General features: G+C 54.6%; 5 protein-coding genes across 5 annotated transcripts; 2 read left to right on the top strand and 3 right to left on the bottom strand.

Moving 5' to 3' along the window:
* Positions 1-189: 189 nt before the first annotated feature.
* N7459_004549 (Kha1p) lies at positions 190-2,972 on the bottom strand (the record flags this gene model as incomplete). Its single annotated transcript, XM_056943733.1, has 3 exons — positions 190-1,644; positions 1,704-2,783; positions 2,841-2,972. The coding sequence occupies 3 exons, from the start codon at positions 2,970-2,972 to the stop codon at positions 190-192; spliced, it is 2,667 nt and encodes an 888-aa protein (XP_056800616.1).
* A 510-nt stretch (positions 2,973-3,482) lies between these two features.
* N7459_004548 (uncharacterized protein) lies at positions 3,483-7,859 on the bottom strand (the record flags this gene model as incomplete). Its single annotated transcript, XM_056943732.1, has 2 exons — positions 3,483-7,193; positions 7,257-7,859. 2 exons carry the CDS (start codon positions 7,857-7,859, stop codon positions 3,483-3,485), a joined length of 4,314 nt encoding a protein of 1,437 aa, XP_056800615.1.
* Positions 7,860-9,426: 1,567 nt separating this feature from the next.
* On the top strand, positions 9,427-10,650 carry N7459_004547 (putative formaldehyde dehydrogenase; the record flags this gene model as incomplete). The annotated part of the gene is made up of 1 exon (XM_056943731.1): positions 9,427-10,650. The coding sequence occupies one exon, from the start codon at positions 9,427-9,429 to the stop codon at positions 10,648-10,650; it is 1,224 nt and encodes a 407-aa protein (XP_056800614.1).
* Positions 10,651-11,089: 439 nt separating this feature from the next.
* On the top strand, positions 11,090-12,262 carry N7459_004546 (branched-chain amino acid aminotransferase; the record flags this gene model as incomplete). The annotated part of the gene is made up of 2 exons (XM_056943730.1): positions 11,090-11,150; positions 11,196-12,262. 2 exons carry the CDS (start codon positions 11,090-11,092, stop codon positions 12,260-12,262), a joined length of 1,128 nt encoding a protein of 375 aa, XP_056800613.1.
* Positions 12,263-12,842: 580 nt separating this feature from the next.
* Positions 12,843-15,649, bottom strand: N7459_004545 (uncharacterized protein; the record flags this gene model as incomplete). Its single annotated transcript, XM_056943729.1, has 2 exons — positions 12,843-15,348; positions 15,423-15,649. The coding sequence occupies 2 exons, from the start codon at positions 15,647-15,649 to the stop codon at positions 12,843-12,845; spliced, it is 2,733 nt and encodes a 910-aa protein (XP_056800612.1).
* Between the last annotated feature and the right edge of the window lie 11 nt (positions 15,650-15,660).

The following is a 15,660-nucleotide window of genomic DNA, read 5'->3' as shown; positions in this document are numbered from 1 at the left end:
CCAGCATATAATGACTCTATCCGGGGTGTCTCGCCCGACTCTCATGGCCTATCGAGGGGCTCTTTCCTTACATTTATGTATACTACCCTATTGTGCACTACACCAAAAGCATGCCCCGAATAGTAATGCCATGTCCAAATAATCATTGGTCAAATTCCAAATAGAACGATAGTTTATCCGTAGTAATTATCAAAAGATTCCAGAACTTGTGCCAGCCTGTAGCACCAACACGCTCCCAAACACCTCGTTGTCATGCTGCACCATCGCCGAGCCGACGGTCCCCAGTGTGTGGCGGGCTTCAGAGCCAACATTGTCAGTGGCAGTGTTGGCGTCAATAGGGATGTCCACCGGATGACTCCGTCGTCCAACGACGACGATGCTACCGGACTTATTGGACATCTGGTCGAGCTCTCGTCGCACAGCAACAAGGGCTAATTGAACGGGGTCGCTAATAGTATCCGGCACGTCGGGCTGCCGGAAGACAACACGTTCTTTCAGGTCCTCCGGGACAGAGTCACGAAGGGTATCGAAAAAGACCACGTCTGACTGGCTTCCAGAAGCCCAAGAGGTGGTGACCTTGGAGTCGGAAGCAACAGCCTTGACCGGGTCCGAGTGCAGGCTCCCAATCTGGATGATGGTTGCCGTGACCTGGTCGTTCTGAGCCAGTTGGAGAACGAAGCGAAGTGCAAACCGATCATCCTCGCCACCGAAGAATGGAAGCACAACGTGGTGCGAGCGGTTGCCGGTGGGCGGCCGAGCCCAAATCGAGCCTTGGATGCCTAGTGCACTAGATGATCGCGAAGCTGTCGGGCGCTTGGGAGAAGCAGAGGGTGGTCTGGCGCTGTGATCGATCAAAATGCCCACGTTACCAGAGACCTGCTCTAAGATATTGGCCACGAAGTTTGTGTATGCGCCGTTGGCGAATCGATTGGCTGCATCGGTCTCGAGACCATTTTGACGGTCTGCCAAGGTGCCAGTCTCGCTCCATGGGAGGAGCAGAAGGTCTGCTGTGTCCTGGCGAGCCATGTTGACCACCGTATCTGCGTAAGAATACTCCGGCACTACCGAGACGCCGGCCATGAGAGAAAGATCGTGCCACTCGCCGAAGGCGCGGAATGTGTTGACGACCGGGTCCCACAAAGCATGATCTCCGCTGGAGACTTTCATGACACTAGAGTCACGATCTGTTAATTCCATGAGTCGAACGCCATGAACTCGCAGCGAGGTCTCTTCTCCATCAGCCGGCGAGGGGGCATCTTCCACGGTCTGTTCGGTTTGCTTTGGTAGTTTTGCCGGGTGAACTCGCGGGCTGGCAACGGTGGCCCCTCGGGAGGGGCTCAGAAGAGCTGCCAGGGTACAGATTCCTGAAAGACCATCTAAGCGAAGGTAGACCAACAGCTTCCGGACAGGTATAGCATTCAGCTGATCCTTGACAGCTGCGACACTATCGGAGCGACCATCACGCTGCAACTGGTTATCATTCCAATCGATTTCCCCACGTCGCCAGCGTTCAACCTTGACTTGGTACCATGCTGGATAAAGGACGGCTGTGAGAGGAGTCGTCAGGAAAGTTGTGATCAGAGCCATGACAACGAAGATAGTGAAGGTGCGAGTACTCAAAATTTTGGCTTGAAGACCAATGTTCTACGACGGGTGTGTCAGCTCAGTCAGATGCTGAAAGGTAGCAAGAGGGATACACTTACCAGAACAATCAATTCCACCAATCCCTTACAACTCATCAGGACGCCGACCGAGAAGCTCTCGCGCCACAACAGTCCAGAGAAGCGGGCCGCAAAAGCGCCTCCAGCCACCTTGGCTGTGAAAGCGATGACAATGACACCAACCACGTAACCCCAAGTGATACCATTATCCAGCAAGCCCAAGTTGGTGCTGAGACCCGATAAGGTGAAATAAAGGGGCAAGAAGAGGGCCGCGACAAGATCCTCGATCTTTTCGGTCAACTTGATGGCAAACCCGCCTTCATGAGGGCACATCAAGCCAATGACAAACCCACCGAAAATGGCATGGACACCAATGACTTGGGTGAAAAACGCCGAGGCCAGAGCGATGAGCAAGGTCAAGGCCACCACGGACTGGCTGGGGCCTTTTTGCAAGCTTCCAGTGTGCCTGAGAAATCGTAAAAAAAGTGGCCTGAAAGCAAAGATCAAGAATAGCATGTAGCCCACACAGACGAGCAACACCCACAGAGCCGTGAGCCCACTGCCTGCATTTACCAGAGCCACGCAGAGCGCAAGCAGAATCCACCCAACAACGTCGTTACCTACACCGGCTGACAGCACAATCACGCCAACCTTTGTCCCGAGAAGCTTCAAGTCGGTCAAGATACGACACAGCACCGGGAATGCGGTGATGGCCATGGCAATACCGATGAAAAGCAGATAGGTGCCGAACTCAATGGGCACGGTACCCGGTTCGCCATGGAACTGGTTGTACAAGCCATAGGAAATAGCACAACCCAGCCCAAAGGGTAAGATCATGCCCGCTGCGGAGACCCCGATGGCGACGCGCCAGTTGCTGGCTAGGAAGCGCAGGTCTGTCTCGAGTCCCACCAGGAACAAAAAGAGCACCAGACCCAAATTCGCCACCACACTGAGCGCTGGGACACTGGCTTTGGGGAAGATGGCATCCGTGAAGCCGGGGATGCGGCCCATCACTGAAGGGCCTAGGACAATGCCTCCGATGACTTCAGCGATGACTCTCGGCTGACGGATCTTGGAGAGGGGCCAGTGAAGTAGACGGCAGAGCACGATGATAATCACCGCCTGGAGGTTTGTTTAGCACCCTATCTGTGGGATGGGGAGAATAAGCCTTATTAGTACCTGGATGATAAAGAGTACGATCGGGTTCGAAGAGTCATAATGAGACGGGTTCCCTCCTTCGAAAATGCCCTGCGAGCTGACCCGCGCGGCGCTGGTGGCCGTGGCCGTCGTCGTTGCGGTTCCGGTGGCCATGGTGAGAAGAGAGACCCCGCGAGGGAGGAAAAGCACAGAGACAATGGTGGATGACCCCAAGTCCCAAGCCACGGCGGTCGAACACGAGGAGCGGGCCTCCAATCCCAGTCTAGAGCTTGGACGAGCTTTGGGGAGAAGGACTAGCCTTCTTCGGGATTGGTCGAAAAGCTGACGTGGAACGGGTCAGCTCTCCATCCGTTGGCGGAGACCGATGGGATGCGAGCCAACCATGGTCCAAGCATTTACTCGGGTAGCTTCCAGTACGGTGCTAAACGAGTGTTAAACAGGAGCTAAACGGGTGCTAAACAGGAGCTAAATGGAGCACGACCGGGGAGGATCGATCCCCCGCACCCGCAGGTACATCTGTACGGATGCACTATCATCGACAAATCATGATGAATGATGAGTGTCTATATTGATGATCTATGATTAGAAAATAGTTGGTAACGATAGTATGATACAAAAACCACTTCACCCCGACTCCTTATTTACACCTTCACCACACAACGCTTAGGCGGTCTTCTTCTTCCACTTCTTCACGCGGAACACGTAGTAGAGCGTGACAGCCCCGAAGATGTTAAACACAAAGTAGCACCAGAAGATACCATAGTTGCGCCATCGCTGACTGTAGTAGATCTCCCGCTGGGCCAGATATTCACTGGCAGTTTTCATACTGCAGTATTGGCAACCCGATGTGGAATCTTTGTTGTACACGTCTCCGGTTGTCGCATCGAGGAATTTCTTCATGTACTCGCCACAGGTTTGGTTGGCAGGTGGGTCAAAGACGTTCAGCTCGGATTTGCTGCAGTGCACATCACGGCCCTTCAATGCCGTGCTGCTGATGCCACTGATGTAGTAGGTGAAGGGAGAGACCCGGTACATGAAGATCCAGAAGCCGGGCAGGTCACTGGGTGGCTGCATGACACCGTTGAAGATAAAGCTCATACCGAATGCCAGAGTGGCAATCATAGCGGCAAAGGCTGGGTCGGGGATGACACAGACGACGAATTGGGCCATGCTGGCCGCGTAGATGTAGAATTGAACAATGAAAAGCATAATGAGTGCACGGTCTTCACTGGACTGGCCGGTGCCAAAGACATTCCAGTAGAAGGACGCCCAGGCGCAGACACCCAGGCAGACCTGGAAGGGGAACTCGACCAGGATTTGTGACAGGATAAAGACCTTCCACGAGTAGATGCGAGAGGGTTTCTCGCGAACTTCGTAGAGGGCGCGGTTCTGAACGAAACGAGGCATGATCTGGTTCACGAGGGTGTTGAAGATGGTACACAGTAGGAAAACGCTAAACAGCACATTTTGGAAGCCCTGCTCGGAACTGGTGTTGCCGTCTCCTGCCGATTTCCAGAAAGAGAATGAAATGAAGAGCGCTGAGAAGATACCCAGAATGAACTTCGCGAAGATGTAATCGGGGGAGCGGTAGTACGCCTGGAAACAGCGCACCAGCACCACCCACAGTTGTCTGTACAGGGGCATGGCAAATTCGGCATTGTCGTTGTCTTCGAAAGGCTCATGAGTCGAACCTTTGCCAACTGTGTGGAGGCGATCTACTTCGGCGATGACTTCTTCATGTTCGGGACTCTTGCGCCATACTTGAGCCCAGTCAACTCCGGGGCATCCGTCTCCGGCAACCATTTCGAGGATGTATTCAGCCGGATTTTCCAGGTCTTTACAGCCCCGAGCTCCGTTGCGCTCAAAGTATCCCAAGAGAGTAGACGACTGTTCTCCAATGTCACCAAAGTAGACAGTCTTGCCACCTTTGGCTAGGAAGAGCAAACGGTCAAATGACTGGAAGAGGGTGGCACTAGGCTGGTGAATTGTCGCCAGCACAGCCTGTCCGTGATCCGCCAGTCTCCTGAGGAATTGGCAAATAGTCCATGAGCTCTGTGAGTCCAGCCCGCTAGTAGGCTCATCAAGGAAGATCAGAAGTGTCGGCTTCGCAGCAAGCTCGACTCCAATGCTAAGAAGTTTCCGCTGTTCGACGTTGAGACCTTCTCCAAGAGATCCCACCACAGCCTCGGCGAAATCCTCCATACCGAGAACTTTGATGACAGATTCCACGTACTCGTGTTTTTCCTTCTTGCTGACGGAAGGGGGTTGACGGAGCATGGCACTAAACTGCAACGCTTCTCTCACGGTCGTGGTCGGTAGATGAAGATCCTGCTGCTGCACATATCCAGTTCGACGGGGGAAGTTAGGCGCCAGAGGCGCACCATTGACCAACATATCTCCGGTGACCACACCAAGGGACACTCGCTGCGCCAGTACATCAAGCAAGGTTGTTTTGCCTGCGCCAGAGACACCCATGAGAGCAGTCAAAGTTCCAGGCTTGACCCATCCGTTCACGTCATCTAGGAGTCGCCGAGTCCCTTCCTTGACAGGAATGTCATAGTTCAAGGATTTCCAGGAGAAAACATCAGTCTGCTCTGGGAGGCGGATGGTATCATTTGTAGCCTGCACTTCGAGCTGGTTTGCATCAAGCATTCCACCCTCAGCATCCTGACCAGCTTGCAAATACTTGGGAGCATGACCGGGACGGAATACCAGAGCCTCTGCCTTGGACCGGTCATTGGTCATGTACTCAGTGGCCATCAGGTAAACTGCGTTGAAAAAGATCGCAAAGGCAATGAGAATGCCGAGATTCCTCCACAGATGAGAATGGTAGTATTCGTAGTTCTGCTCAATGAATGAGTCTCCCGATACGTTCCTGTGACCAGCCACAGCACCGACAACAGGGCAGATGAACGACGTGCCGGTCGCATAGGTGGGAATGACTGTAGTGCAAGGGAAATCTTTCCCGTGGAACTCATTCGCAATCAGGGCTTCGAAGGCGTAGTAGATCGGGTTGATCCATCTGATCCACGAGAACCAGGGATGCATAGAGGGCTGCGGGAGAGTGAAACCGGTATAGACGACAATGCAAAGCACCATGAGACCCGCACAAGCCATGGCCTGGCCCACAGAGCGCGTGAGAGCTCCCAGGCTACGGAAAAGACCGGACATGGTGATGACGGCGATGACGAGGAACAGATAGAAAATGAAAAATTGGCCTGCCTCGCGGCGCAGATTAGCCATGAAGTAAAGCACGATGCTGAACGCTGTGATTCGCAAAAGCTTGATGGGGAATTCCACGACAAGACTCGCCAGAGCGTCTGCGAATGGATGAACAAACGCATATCCGGCTTGTTTCTCCACAATGGAGCGCTGGCTATACAGTTGAAGAATTTCGTTCATCGTGAGAAGAGCATTCATGAGGACAGCGAAGTAACACACAGCACCCTTTTGGAAAAAGTAGGAAGCGGTGTCGGGCGTGTTGTAGAAAACACTTCCGATAATCAGGGAAAGGATAACCTGCACAATAACAGGGGACATGGCGGTGGGAAGATCGTTGAGCATTCGCTGATAGGCTCTGCGGGTACATAGTCGAACCTGCATAGGTACGGAGAGAAGGTAGGGGCTGCCATCGCGCGTGTGCCGGGCTTGCTGCTGGGAATGACTGAGCTGGAGTCTTTTGGAGTCCTCGCCGCTGGGAGGGTGCTGCTTCTCATAGGTCATGATTTGCTCCTGGAGAGTCTGATATTCGGGGCTCTTCTTCCAGTATTCGGAAAACTCCTTCGGGGTTCGCGGCACTTTCTCCTCCATACCAGGCCGAGCCTTGCGCTCCGTGGGATTGGTGATAGCAGTTAAGAAATCACCGCTGACTTGGCGCTCCGGTCTCACATAACCCATGTCTTCGAAGAAGCTAACAGCACGATCGCGGGGTCCGTAGTAGATCTGGTATCCTTGGTAGAGGAGTACGACCTTGTCAAATAGATCGTACATGGACTGCGAGGCCTGATACGCAGCAATTGCATGGCAGGACTGTCCCATATCAGCCGCGAGACGCAGAGATCGCACAAACTTCAAGGCAGAGGCTGCGTCCAAACCGCGAGTACTGTTGTCCCAAGCTCCGATGCGGCAACGCGAAAGGAACATTTCCGCAATACTGACTCGCTTGCGCTCACCACCACTGACTCCGCGCACGAATTCGCTACCGACTTTCGTGTTGTAGGTGTGTGAAAGACCGAAAACCGACATGACCACCTGGGTCAGCGTTTCAACGTATTCATCGCGCGTCATGCCCTCCACCCGGCGATGCGGAGCACGGGCATGTGCGGCGAAAGTAAGAGTTTGGCCGGTGGTTAGATGCGGGAAATGGAGGTCCACCTAGCCCAGGGGGCAATTGTCAGTACTCGATGTGAAGTCCTAATTGAAATTTAAGAAGCGCACCTCTTTGTTGTATGCTACCTCGCCCCGATGATTCTTGATCATCTGCTCAAAGTCGACACCCTCGTAATGGATCTTGCTCTCAGGGCCCATCGTCAAGCCTCCTAGGTGACCGGTGATGGTCTTGAGAAAGGTGGTGCATCCGCTGCCGGGCCGTCCCAGGACGAGCAGAAGCTCACCACCCTGCATCAAGCCATCAAAGTTGTGCAGGATTTGGCGCGGTGGCGATCGATTCTTGCCGGACAAAGCTCGCGCAGCTGCACGAAAGGGGACTCCGAGACTGGAAATTAACGTGTTTTGGTACTGGATGGGTGCGCCAGAGCCGCTGATGGAGAGATTGGAGAAGACCACGCCCTGATGCGGGATATCAATACCCTCTTCATGCACTCGGCTCAGGGCAGCTTGAGCCCATCGGTAGTGATCGAATTCCGGGCTCGACGGGTCCAATGCGGGATCGTAGTTTTCCTTTTTGCTGGTGGATGCGGACAGCGCCTGGCCCAGTTTGCTGGAGGCGATACGATTCAAAGACGCGATTTCTCGCTCCTCCATCACTGTTGGGATGCGATCCGTGATAGGAGCGAACTCCACCTCCTCGTCTGTCTCCATAATGGCCGGGTGGTATCCCAGTCAATGGGTAGTCGATTGGTGGTCAGTAAGTGAGGGCCAGTGAAGAACAAAAAGGAAAAGATCGTAGCCCGGGCGTAGACGGGACCGAGTTATTATGAAAACCCCAGCATCAACAGTATAAACTTCATGCCCGCGGAGGCATCCGCGGACGACGGTGTAGATAGCGCGGAGTTTCGGGCACGGAGTGCAAGCAGGCCGACTGCCAGCACCGCCGACTCCACCAGAATCCGATTTATGCTGTCCAGGCCGGAGTCGCGCCCACCCGGGCCACTCATATCGCACGTTCGCCCACTCACGGGGGGCACGGGGGAGTCACGGAGCACCGAGAGACCGATCTTGGCCCCTGCTTGCTTGCCCGATCCGGAGTTAACGACTCGGAGGATCAGGCGAACCCCGGTCCAGACGCGGGTGGGACTGAAGAATTAAGCAATCGATGCGACCTGATCGGCCTTAGGAGCCGCTCCGATTGGCTCCATTGCGGGCCATCTCGGCAATCCCGCGATAGCGCCGTGACTCCTGGCACTGCACCACCTGGCACATATAGTGGTGTGGATATTCCACTTTTCAAACTTTTCCCGCCTATCCCAGGCGTGAATGGAGGACGGATACAACGCAATCCGTCAGTACTTTATACACCAAGCTGTGCCTTATCTCCGTTGCCCTTGCCCTTTTTTATGTATGTATGTACTTCTCGATCACTGAGTCAGATAATGCAGCTACGGGAACTCAGGGCACTGTACTATACTGAAAGGATTTTCCGATCAGCGCCCCTCGATGGATATCAAATCACCCCTGATGCCCAATTTAATCCCGACGGGGCTTGGGATTGAAAATCATGATCATTATAAATCATTCATATCTCGCCCCTTATCCCGCCCCGAAACCCGAACCGGAGCCGGTTTATTACTCGGTTCCCATATGCTTGTGTCGATTAGTCTTTTAGCATTCCGCATCGTGCAATGTACATGGGCTATCGGCAACAACTAGGAAAATTCTCGAAGGATAATCACATCCTAACGCCTTGCCGGGCACGTTGTCTGAACGTTGTTGTTGCACAACGTGCGCAACGTGCGCAACGCTCAGTTGTGCTCCCGGCTGTTGAGCCGAACGACCCCATGCGGTGATCATTGCTAATTTGAATGATTGACACGCTTGATAGTTCTCGGCGAGCAGTCGTTTCCCCGAGGTGTATACAGATTATATATAGAGCTCCCCGAGGGCATTTCCATGGTTCCTCGCCACTCGATGGCCAATGCTTAGGGATGCGCATCATGGTGAAATCAAAGGTAGGTTCCCTAGCTTGTCATGTCTCAATACAACACAACACAAAAAATTTCATCCGCAGTTAATTTGTACAGTTTCCAAAAGCCAACAGGGCGATTTTTCTTTTTCTCTTCACTACTCAATTTATGGTGATCTTTTCCTCCCACGATGGCTGCGGTATCACCAAGGCAAGAGGTCCCCTACTAGATTGTAAAACCCCTTGGTCTAATTCAGAGACAGTCCCTTCACATCCCCAGGATATGTACCTCATCCCACGATCACAATGAAAGCAGCCCGATGGATGGGAACGCGGGAAATCGAAGTCGGACTAGTCCCCAAGCCCACGATCACGGATCCCAGCGATGCGATCGTACAGATCACACACTGCACGATCGGCGGCTCCGACCTGCACATCTACGAAGGCGATCTCAACGACGCGATACAAAAGGGCGACATCATGGGCCAAGAAGCCATCGGAATCGTGGAGGAGGTCGGGCCGAAGGTGAGGACAATCCAGCCCGGAGACCGAGTGATGATTCTCCCGGTGGTTGCATGCGGGCGCTGTGAGTACTGCCAGCGCCAGCAGTACTCGCTCTGCGATGTCACCAACACCTCCAAAGAGACGGAGGATGCGTACGGCCAGCGCCTGTCCGGCGCCCTGGGCTATGGCCGGCTCTGCGGCGGATATCCTGGGGATCAGGCCGAGTACTGCCGCGTGCCTCACGCAGACCTAACGTGTGTGAAGGCACCGCGGGGCGTCGATGCGCGGAAGCTGCTTGGCCTGGCGAATGTGGTCGGCACCGCGTGGCATGCCCTGGAGCTGGCGGAGGTGCACCCTGGCGATATAGTCGGAGTCTGGGGCTGCGGACCGGTGGGCTTGTCGATACAGCGACTCGCCCAACTTCGCAGTGCGCGGAAAATCTACGCGATGGATCGGGATCGTGCGCGATTGCGACTGGCGGAGAAGTTTGGCATGACGCCTGTGGACGTGAAAGAGCACCGCGAGGTGGGTGATTACCTTCTTTCCGTCCAACCACAGGGGCTGGATCGATCCATCGAGGCGTGTGGACTTGGTAGCAAGCACAACGCATCTCATGCAGCAATGAGGACGATCGGACTGGAGCGCGAAAGCAGCGATACCGTAGCGGCGATCATGAAGGCAACCCGCAAGGGCGGCAATATCGCGCTCACGGGGGACTTTTGCTTCACGACTCACCTTCCCATTGGGCCCATCGCACAAAAGGCGTTGACAGTGCGAGGTGGTCAAGCATGGCCACAGAAGGTGTGTGCTTCATCCGTCTTCCATGCGAGTTCTGACCGCACCCAGTATCACCCGTTTCTTCTCGACCTCGTCATCCAGGGCAAGATAGATCCGTCGTGGATGTTCACTTATGAAGACGAGTTCGAGAACATCGCAGATCAGTACAGGCGATTTGCACAGCATGAGACTCCGGGTGGACTGAAAGTCTGTCTAGTGACAGCATTTGGGCGCAGCGAGCATACGTAGCCGTCGAGTGGTCATCCTCAATCGTAGTCGAAGAAATGATCGCATCGGGACTGACTCGACCAACCCGGATGCGATACCCATTTCAGCAAGAGTATCCGTGGCAAGTCGAGCGAAGAAATTAGTTCGCGATTGAGTCGTCATCAGCGGCCCGTACAGCCTCGCATTCCCCATGTTGACCTCGTAGATGCAGTGGCCCCAACATCACCAAAGGCATGCGGCCTATTGTAACGGTTTTCGTTGGAGATCCACACCATGGGAAACCCAATGCGGCACGGTTCGCCTATAGTGGAACCGAAGACTGGACTGTGTCACTGACTGAGTTGTCAACCGCCCAAACTCAACCTTGCGTCGCGACGATATAAAGCTCGCTCCCCCGCGCCCCCGCAGATCTTCAATCTCCCCCGCATTCTACAATCGCTTTTCCAGCTTCCAACCCACCATGTTCCCACCACCGCCCGCCGCCCTCGACTGGGCAGACATCGGCTTCAAAGTCCGCGATGGTGCGTAACGAGCCTTCACAAACGCCCACATACTCACAGTCACAGTCAATGGCCATGTCGAGTGCCACTTCTCCCAATCCGGGTCAGGCAAATGGTCCGCGCCGCGATTCGTCGCATCCCCATTCATCACCGTGCACGGCATGGCCCCGGGCCTCAACTACGGCCAGCAAGTCTACGAGGGCCTGAAGGCCTTCCGGCACGCAGAAGACCGCAAAATCACCATCTTTCGCCCAGACCGCAATGCGAGGCGAATGCAGAAGTCGGCGGAGGTCGTGTCCATTCCGCCCGTGCCCGAGGATCTCTTCCTCGAGTGCGTGCGGCTGGCAGTGGGCGCCAATGCCGAGTTCGTGCCGCCACATGCGTCGGGCGCGGCGATGTATGTGAGGCCGCTGCTGTTCGGGTCCTCGGCGCAGCTGGGGCTGAGTCCGCCGGACGGGTATACCTTGGCCGTGTACGTGATGCCCACGGGGGTGTACCACGGGGCGACTGCGGTGGATGCCTTGATTCTGGAGGACTTTGACCGGTCGGCACCGTATGGGACGGGGAATGCGAAGGTGGGCGGGAACTATGCGCCGGTGTTGCGGCATAGTGATCGCGCGCGCCGGGAGGGGTTTGGGATTACCTTGCATTTGGACAGTGCCACGCGGAGCGAGATTGATGAGTTCTCGACGTCGGCGTTTATCGGGGTCAAGCGGGGCGCTGAGAGTGTGACGGTGGTGCAGCCGGACAGTCGCAATGCCATTGACTCGGTGACGGCGGCGTCGGTAGGCGACATTGCCCGGAAGCTGGGATACCGCATGGAGAAGCGACGCGTTGGGTATGAGGAACTGGCCCAGTTTGATGAAGTGATTGCTGCGGGTACAGCGGCAGCATTGGTGCCCATCCGCAGCATCACGATGCGCTCTCGGGGCGATAAGTTTGACTACCGCTGCGGGGACCAGGGCCAGGGAGGCGAGATCTGCGTGAAGCTATTGCATACGCTCCGAGGAATCCAAAATGGGACTATCGAGGATACTCTCGGGTGGAATTACGAGGTACAAGCTCCTCCTCGTGGCTGGAAGGAGGAGGGCAGCACCGAAAAGCTTGAGCGAAATGGAGCCAATGTACCATGATTTCTAGTAGAAAAAGACATCCTAGAGAGGATAAAGAATGCGACTGTTGAACATGGGAGAAAAGCGAATGTCACAGATGAGTGTGAATCACGTAGCAGAACAGGATGGATATCAAATAAACAACATGCATCGCTTCGAACGAGAAAGAAAACAAGTCAGCATGGGTAACAGTGACCTGGAGCATCTATTTGCGAGCCGGCCAAAGCTTACGCGGCTTCATAGAGTTGCCATTGGGCAAAATATCCCCCTGCTCACTGTCATCGTCGCTATCGCTCTCGGACTCGTCGGTATCCGGGGGTACATCATATATCTCCCTGCGTGGTGCCGACTGAGATGAAGAACGCAGGTTGGGAGAGATTGTCGCTGGCAAAGGTTGTTTTTGTTTGGCCTCCTGTTCGTCATGTTGAGCTTTGAGCAGGCCCTTCAATGTAGGTCGTCCCGTATGCTTCGCCTGAGACGAGGGAGGCTGTGAGGGCGCCGATGGGGCATTTGACTTGGAGACTGCAGGTGAGCGACGGAGGAGGGGAGCCGGACTGACGTAGTTGTTAGTTGTCTACTGTGGTCGAAAGAAGAATCAAACTTACTTGGGTTGGGGTTCATCCTCGTCCTCCTCATCCGACGAGGAGGAAGAAGAGGACGAGGAGTCGCTCTCTGCGGAGGACTCATCTCTCTTATTCTTGGGCTCGTCGTCTCGATCGGTCTTCTCCTTCATGTGAGCAGCTCCTTCACTGACCCCGTTGAGCTTCTCTTCCTCCTCGCTAGATTCTTCCTCCTCGCTAGATTCATCCTCCTCACTGGAATCATCCTCCTCGCTGGATCCTTCCTCGTCACCGGATCCGTCGTCCGCTTCGGCCTCATCAGCTATCAAATTCAGGGGGTTTGCCGTCTTAGGCTCTTCATCAACCTCCATTGCATCCGACTCCTCTTCATTTTCCTTCTCTTCACTTTCCTTCTGTGATTCGACTTTGCGCTGTTCCTCTGCGACGGGCTCGGTGGCCTTATTTGCCTCCTCGTCGCCTTCGTCTTCACCCTCGTTATCGTCCTTACCATCCTTCTCCTTCTCGCTGTCGCGATCCTCCTTTTCCACGTCGTTGATCTCCTTCTCTTCGCCAGCCTTTTCCTTTTGGCCTTCTAGATCGTCATCCACGTCCATCTTTCTCAACTCCTCTCTGTCTTCAGTTTGCGCCAACTTCTGCTGCTCCCCATCGTCATCATCGTCATAATCATCGTCGTCGTCGTCATCATCCTCTTCTTCCGACGATGATGAAGAGATGACTATGGGAGGCGATGGCTTAGAAAACCGTGGCGATTTTCTCTGAGAAGACCGAGTAGTCACACTTGGAGATGGAATCTTCTGGGACTTTTCAGCGGTGCCGACGTCCTGCGACCGGCTCCGTGTGCTAGTGGTGGACGCATTGCTAGATCGGCGAATTCGCTTCGCATTGTCGAATGACCAAGTCGGGTTGACAGCAGCGGCCGGCGGCGATGTAGATTTAGTTTTGGCTGGAATGGCGCGAGCGACAGTGGTATCATTGCGGGGAAGAGCAGGCTCATTCGCAGAAGGTTGCACTGTTGAGGGCCCATTGGGCAGTCCGGCCACGGAGGACTTCCTCTTCTTAGTGGTCAACGTCTTCTCAACCTCATGTAGGCGATCCATGAGAACAGGAATCCTGTTCCTCAAGGCCTCGATCTTTTGGTGATTGTCACGACTGCCCTTCTTGTTCTTGGTGCTGTTACGCCTGCTGATTTCGGCAAACGAGGCGGAAATTTCCTCGAGGATGGGCAGACATTTGGGGTCTGTACTGCGATCCTTCAGCTTCTCTTCGGCTTCCTGCTTCGCCTGCGCCTCCCTGTCAACTCTCTGCTGAATCTGTTTGAGCCTCTCAGGATCCGTTTGGGGCGGGTAGCAAACTCGGCTAGCTTGGCTGCTGGATGGAGTATTATTGTTCCTGGGAGTACTGGTAGGCGCTTGGGGTTTAGAAGCCTTGTTTCGTGGCGTTGATTGCGAGCCCTTGTCAGAGTCTCTGGCGAGATCATCACCGCCCGCGAAAGACACAGACAGTCGTTTTTGAGATCTATCGGCGGGTGAATCTTTCCGCAGAGCAGATGGCTTGGGAGTCGTTTCAATGTGGCCATTTTGCGAGCTATTGAGCGCGCTGCTGGGAAACTGAGGAACCTTGAACGAGTTTTGGCTTGAAGGCAAATCAGGTGTTGACTTTGGGCGCGAGGGGCTCTGCGTAATACCAAGTCCGAGGCCATTCTGGACGTTGTGTGATGACCGCTCAGTGATGCTCGGCCTGCGGTGGGGACTGGCGAACGAGCGAGCCTGACGTCTGCGCGACGGGCTCAATAGATGTTCGGGCAAGGATTCCGCAGCACTCGATTGTGTGGCCGATGGCTTTTCCAAGCGAGGTTCCTTGCTGGGCTGATCCTGCTCAGGAGTCTGCTTGCGTTTCCGAGAGTTGATATCGCCGGAAGGTTGCGGGGCGTGAGGTTCTTGTGTTGATCTCGGGACGGATTTCTTCGTGGTCTGTCTGATAAGCCATTCCGGAGTGCCGTTCTTCCAGGCAACGCCATTTTCTTGATGTTGCACAGGGCTTGGAGATTCTCCAAGCTCCTCACTTTCTTTAGGACTGATCGGCGGTGTACCAGCGATAGTATTTCTTGAAGGTCGCTGCAACTTCGACTCGGCCTGCTGCGTTTCCGCTGCGTGATCTCGAGCTTCGACTTCGACAGAAGAGAGAGGAATATCGCGATGTTGCCCAGGAGAGAGCGCCCGAGTAGAAACCTCGTCTGTATCCCTCTCCTCCGCGATCGGCGAGAACCGTTTCACGATCGCTTCCGTCTTATCCTTGGCTTGTTTGCGCATAGCTTCCCGCATCGCGCCATCAATGTCCTGATCCACGGACGGGAATCGCTGGGGGCAATGCTCGTACGGTTTCGTGATGACACGCACAATACCATACTGATCATAGCCATCTTTGCGGGCTTTGCCTCGGTCCACAAATACTCGTTCGACGGTCCAGTCTAGTCTAGGCTTGAGGTTCGGGTGTGCGTCGTCCACCATCTTCTTGATTTCGATCGGGCTGTCGCGAGAACATGGTTAGCTGGCGGGTTCTCCCACAATCCAATTGACAATCGGAGCAGCGGTTGTACTGACTCTTGATCTGGGCGCACGACGCTCCATTCCTCGACGATCATGAGCGCCAGGTCGGCCATGGTTATTTCCTCCGGCTTTTCCAGGTCCAGCATCAACGATGCGAAGTGTACAGTATTAGGCTCTTCGCGGCTCCGATCATTTCTCCCCATGATCGAGCCAAACAGGCCCGGGCTTGGGGGAGTCTGCTCCCGCGGATAGACTCTGACTTCAAGACGTAGAAAAACCATGATGAGCAGAT

The sequence above is a fragment of the Penicillium hispanicum genome, assembly GCF_028827665.1.
Source record: "Penicillium hispanicum strain IBT 35686 chromosome Unknown utg000004l_segment0_segment0, whole genome shotgun sequence".
Classification (NCBI taxonomy): Eukaryota; Fungi; Ascomycota; class Eurotiomycetes; order Eurotiales; family Aspergillaceae; genus Penicillium; species Penicillium hispanicum.
Note: the sequence above shows the minus strand (reverse complement) of the source record. Positions and strands in the feature narration are given on the sequence as shown.